Below are 2,500 nucleotides of genomic sequence, written 5' to 3' on the forward strand. Positions count from 1 at the left end.
CTTCACTTGGAAGATGGGTGCATGGAAGGGTGGCATGATATACGAGTGACTTGTCCGTTATTGTTATTAGTATTATTATTGGTGTTGTTGCTGCTGTTGTTGTTGTTATCATCACTGACATTATGATAACTATTATAACTATTATCATCATCATCATCATCATTATTATTATTATTATTATCATTATTGTTGTTGCTGTTGTTACTATTATCATCATCATCATCATCATTATTATTATTATTATTATTATTATTATTGTTGTTGTTGTTGTTGTTTTGTTGCTGTTGTTATCATCATTAACATTATGATAACTATTATAACTATTATTATTATTATCATCATCATCATTATTATTATCATTATTGTTGTTGTTGTTATCATCATCATCATTAACATTAACATTATTATTATTATTAATATTATCATTATTATTGTTGTTGTTATCATCATCATCATTATTATTATTATTTTTGTTGTTGTTGTTGTTGTTATATTATTATTGTTATTAGTGTGTTTGCGTGTGTGTGTGTGTGTGTGTGTGTGTGTGTGTGTGTGTGTGTGTGTGTGTGTGTGTGTGTGTGTGTGTGTGTGTGTGTGTGTGTGTAAATGCATCTCGCACTTGCCTAATTATTCGAACAAATTTTGGAGCTGATACACAGACTGATACAAGAATTCATTGACTGGTTCAATAACTGAATGGGTGAATGGTTGACTGGTTGGTTGGATGATTGACTGAAGAACTGTCTTAGGTTGTTTTTGTTTTGTTTGTTTTTTTAGATATTCTGGCGTTCTTCCTTAAGTTCACACACACACGCACGCACACACACATGCACGTAAATACACACACACACACACACACACACACACACACACACACACATCATGGCAGTGACTCTCTCTTCCACTGACCTTCACCGTGACCTCGCCCTTGACCTTCTTCATTTCTCCCAAGATGGCGGCCAGGAGGGAAGACTTTCCCGCCCCCACTGTCCCTACCACCGCTGTCAACTTTCCGCAAGGGATCTTCAGGGATATACTGCAATCCACATTATAGTGATTGAGCTGCTGTTCTGACCTTCCACCCCCACAACCTCCCTGTACGCGGCATCCTTATCAACAATTTCCACCTTCTTAAGTCTGACACAGATTGACATAAGTTTACATTTGGGCCAACAGCAAAGTGAGTGCTGTATTATCAATGGTTTCTCCAGTCAATGGGAAACCATTTACAGCTTAGTCTTTTGTGAAGGACTATGACTCTCAAACTAGGAGGCAAAATTGCACTGGCTCTTAGTGCTGCAGCCTTGTGGGCTAGTTGGCCTTTGGGGACCATCCCAACGCCGACTGTCCTAAAACCCTCTTGGCCGAGAGAGTGGGGATGTACTTTGGCAAGACACTCTCCACTATAATCAAGTTCTGGCCCAAATAGTCGGAACAGCAGTTGCCTCCTCTGCTGCTCTGATGGTCATAGTCGGACACGACTGACTATCATATATAAATCTGACACACGCTGAGTGAGATATTTCCCCGCCCACCCCTCACTGCCTTCAAGAGAGACACTAACCTAAGGGACCACTTGGTGCCAGCTGCTGTTCGTAGATCTGGGCCCCCTCTCCCCCCTGTATCTTTCTCTCTGTCACTCAATCATTTCATTTGCCTGAAGAAGAGCTTGTGGCTCGATACGTCGCCTCTTTTATCCCAATTAAGTCGACTTTAACCAAGATTTTTTTTTAGTCTACCTCCTACTTGATTGAAACCCCTTGGCTACCAGAGGGAGTAGAGATTCTCTTCTTTTTCCTTCCTGGGCTGCAACTCCCACGTTCACTCGTGTGAACACCAGTTGGCTTTTACATGTATGACTGTTTTTAACCCCGCCATGCAGGCAGCCACACTGCGTTTTCGGGGGTGTGCATGCTGGGTATGTTCTTGTTTCCAGAACCCACCGAATGAACTCTGACATGGATTACAGGATCTTTAACGTGCGTGTTTGATCTTCTGCTTGCGTATACACACACGAAGGGGGGTTTCAGGCACAAGTAAGTCTGCAGAAGTGTTGACTTGGGAGATTGGAAAAAATCTCCACCCTTTACCCCCACCAGGCGCCGTTACCGAGATTCGAACCCGGAGCCCTCAGATTAAAAGTCCAAAGCGTTAATTAACCACTCGGCTATTGCGCCCCGTTGTGCGTAGCACTTACGTCCATAGTGACGTCACTGATGACATCATCAAAGGAAAGGTAATATCTCTGGAAGGCTGACAGTTGACACATTTGATCTGGAGTAAAATATCTCCAGACCGTTTTCTCTGGTTTTTTTGGCTGATTGTTCAGGATATTGATTTTTTGCTTTATTTATGACACCTTTTTCTACTGTCAAGGGGAAATTAACAAACTGGAAATTAACAAACAATGAGGCCAGGAGATGAAATGATTAACAAATAGTAAAGAGTGGTAACTCTCTCCATTCACAAGGTACACAACTTCAGGTCAGTGCTGCTTACG

At 41.6% G+C, this 2,500-nt stretch overlaps 1 protein-coding gene across 2 annotated transcripts in view; it reads right to left on the reverse strand.

Annotated features, from left to right (window-relative positions):
• LOC143291515 (multidrug resistance-associated protein 1-like) overlaps positions 1-2,500 on the reverse strand; it is a 61,710-nt gene that overhangs the window by 24,093 nt on the left and 35,117 nt on the right. For both annotated transcript variants that reach the window (XM_076601407.1, XM_076601408.1), the window contains one exon: positions 910-1,036. In XM_076601407.1, the coding sequence (XP_076457522.1) occupies positions 910-1,036 (127 nt within the window). The remainder of the gene's footprint in view (positions 1-909; positions 1,037-2,500) is intronic.

The sequence above is a fragment of the Babylonia areolata genome, chromosome 17, assembly GCF_041734735.1.
Source record: "Babylonia areolata isolate BAREFJ2019XMU chromosome 17, ASM4173473v1, whole genome shotgun sequence".
Lineage (NCBI taxonomy): Eukaryota > Metazoa > Mollusca > Gastropoda > Neogastropoda > Buccinidae > Babylonia > Babylonia areolata.